Below are 2,261 nucleotides of genomic sequence, written 5' to 3' on the forward strand. Positions count from 1 at the left end.
CCCACTTTGACACATAATCCAGAGCCACTAGAATATACTTGTTCCTATACAAACTTATGAAAGGGACCATAAAGTCAATACCCCATACATTGAACAATTCAACTTCCAAAATTGGGTTAAGAGGTATCTCATGTCGTCTAGACACGCCTCCTTGCCTTTGATATTGATCATAATTTTTCACGAACACATTGGAATCATGATACAAGGAAGTATAATAACATCCACTTTGCAAGACTTTAGCTGTAGTTCGGATCCTAGTATGGTGACAACTAACCAGTGACGAATAACAACCATTAATGATTGGTTGACTTTTAACCTCCGAAACATATCTCCGGATCATTTGATCCACACATTCTCTGAAAAAATAAGGTTCATCCTAATAATATTTCTTTGCATCGAACAGGAAACATTTCCATTTGTGAGAACTAAAATTATCTGGGATAATCCCATACGTAATGAAATTGGAAAAATATGCATACAATGGGAGTGAAGTATAGGAAATCCTCATTATTGATTCATCAAGAAAGGCTTCCTCAATTTCTTGATCTACGAACACAATCACTTCTGATTCGAGTCTTGACAAATGATCTGCTACCTGATCTTCACACCCTATACAATCTTTCATCTCAATGTCAAATTCTTCTAACAACAACACCCAAGGATCAACTACGGTTTAGCATATTTATTTGCCATTAAATAATGGATTGCAACATGGTCGGTATGAACCCCTACATTCGTACCCAAGATATAAGCCTAAAACTTTTCAAATGCATAAACAACAGCAAACAACTTTTGCTTAGTAATAGTTTAGTTCTTTTGGGCTACATTCAACGTCTTGATATCATAGTATTTAGGGTGAAATAAATTTTCCTTTCATTGGCCAAGAATAGTCCCCAACACTACACCACTTGTATCACACATAAGTTTGAAAGAAATACTCCAATCCTGAGCCACAATATTAGGAACTGAAATAAGCTTCTCTTTCAAACTAAAGAAGGTTTTGATGCAAGTATCATCAAACTCGAACACACTATCTTTCTCAAGAAATTTTCACAATGGATAAGCCACCTTGGGAAATCCTTGATGAACCTTTGATAGAAACCGACATGTCCCAAAAAGCTCTGGATACCCTTTACCAATATAAGAGGGGGAGATGTGCAATCACTTCCACTTTCGCTTGGTCCACTTGAATACTATGTCGATAAATTTTATGTCCCAATACGATACCCTCTTTCAACATGAAGTGGCACTTCTTCCAATTTAATACAAGATTTGTTTCAACACATCTTTTCAACACTTGACTAAGAAGTTCAAGGCAAGCATCAAATGTATACCCCACCATCGAGAAATTATCCATAAAAACTTTCATGGTATCTTCTACCATGTCGGTAAATATGAATAACATATACCTTTCAAAAATTGTGGGTGAATTGTATAATCAAAAAGGCATCCTCCTAAAAGCAAAGGTGCCATATGGGAATGTGAAAGTTGTCTTATCTTGATCCTCTGGAGCAATCGAAATCTGATTATACTCAGAGTATCCATCTAGAAAGAAATACCAACCCCTGCCTACAAGATGATCCATATTTGGTCCATGAACTACATAGGGAAATGATCTTTCTCCATGTAAGCATTCATCTTTACATACTCTCCAACCAGTAACTGGTCTCATCAGGACAAGCTCATTCTTTTCATTTGGCACAATAGTCCTGCCACCCTTCTTAGGAACACATTGCACCGGACTTACCCATTTACTATCAGCGATGGGATACATAACACCTGCATCAAGCCTCTTAATTATTTCTTTCTTCACCACTTCTTATATTGAATGGTTTAATCTTCTTTGGTGTGCGATGCTAGGCTTTCTATCGGTGTTTAGTTGAATCTTGTACGTACATATACCAGGATGAATGCCTACAATATCGATAATGGTCCACCTAATAGCCTTGATAAATCTCCGCAACACACTCACTAAGGCATGCGCTTATTCCTCAACTAAATCAGCAGTTATTATGATAGGCAAAGTGGAATTTTTCCCCAAGAACACATACTTAAGATGAGATGGATGTACCTTAAGCTCAAGCTTAGGTGGTTCATCTATTGATGGCTTGGCAGGTGGTGAATTTCTATTTTTTAGATAAATCTCTAACCGCACTAGGTTTTTGGGGTAAGAACTAATACCCGTAAGTCTTGCTACCACTCCATCATAGTTGGGGATTTCTTCCCCATTATAGCTTAGCAATACTGTAGCTAATGAATCC

The 2,261-nt window shown here is 37.2% G+C and overlaps 1 protein-coding gene across 1 annotated transcript; it reads right to left on the bottom strand.

Annotated features, from left to right (window-relative positions):
- Positions 1-1,438: 1,438 nt before the first annotated feature.
- Positions 1,439-1,774, bottom strand: LOC129875700 (uncharacterized). The gene has a single exon (XM_055950966.1). The coding sequence runs from the start codon at positions 1,772-1,774 to the stop codon at positions 1,439-1,441; it is 336 nt and encodes a 111-aa protein (XP_055806941.1).
- Between the last annotated feature and the right edge of the window lie 487 nt (positions 1,775-2,261).

The sequence above is a fragment of the Solanum dulcamara genome, chromosome 12 (genome assembly GCF_947179165.1).
Source record: "Solanum dulcamara chromosome 12, daSolDulc1.2, whole genome shotgun sequence".
Lineage (NCBI taxonomy): Eukaryota > Viridiplantae > Streptophyta > Magnoliopsida > Solanales > Solanaceae > Solanum > Solanum dulcamara.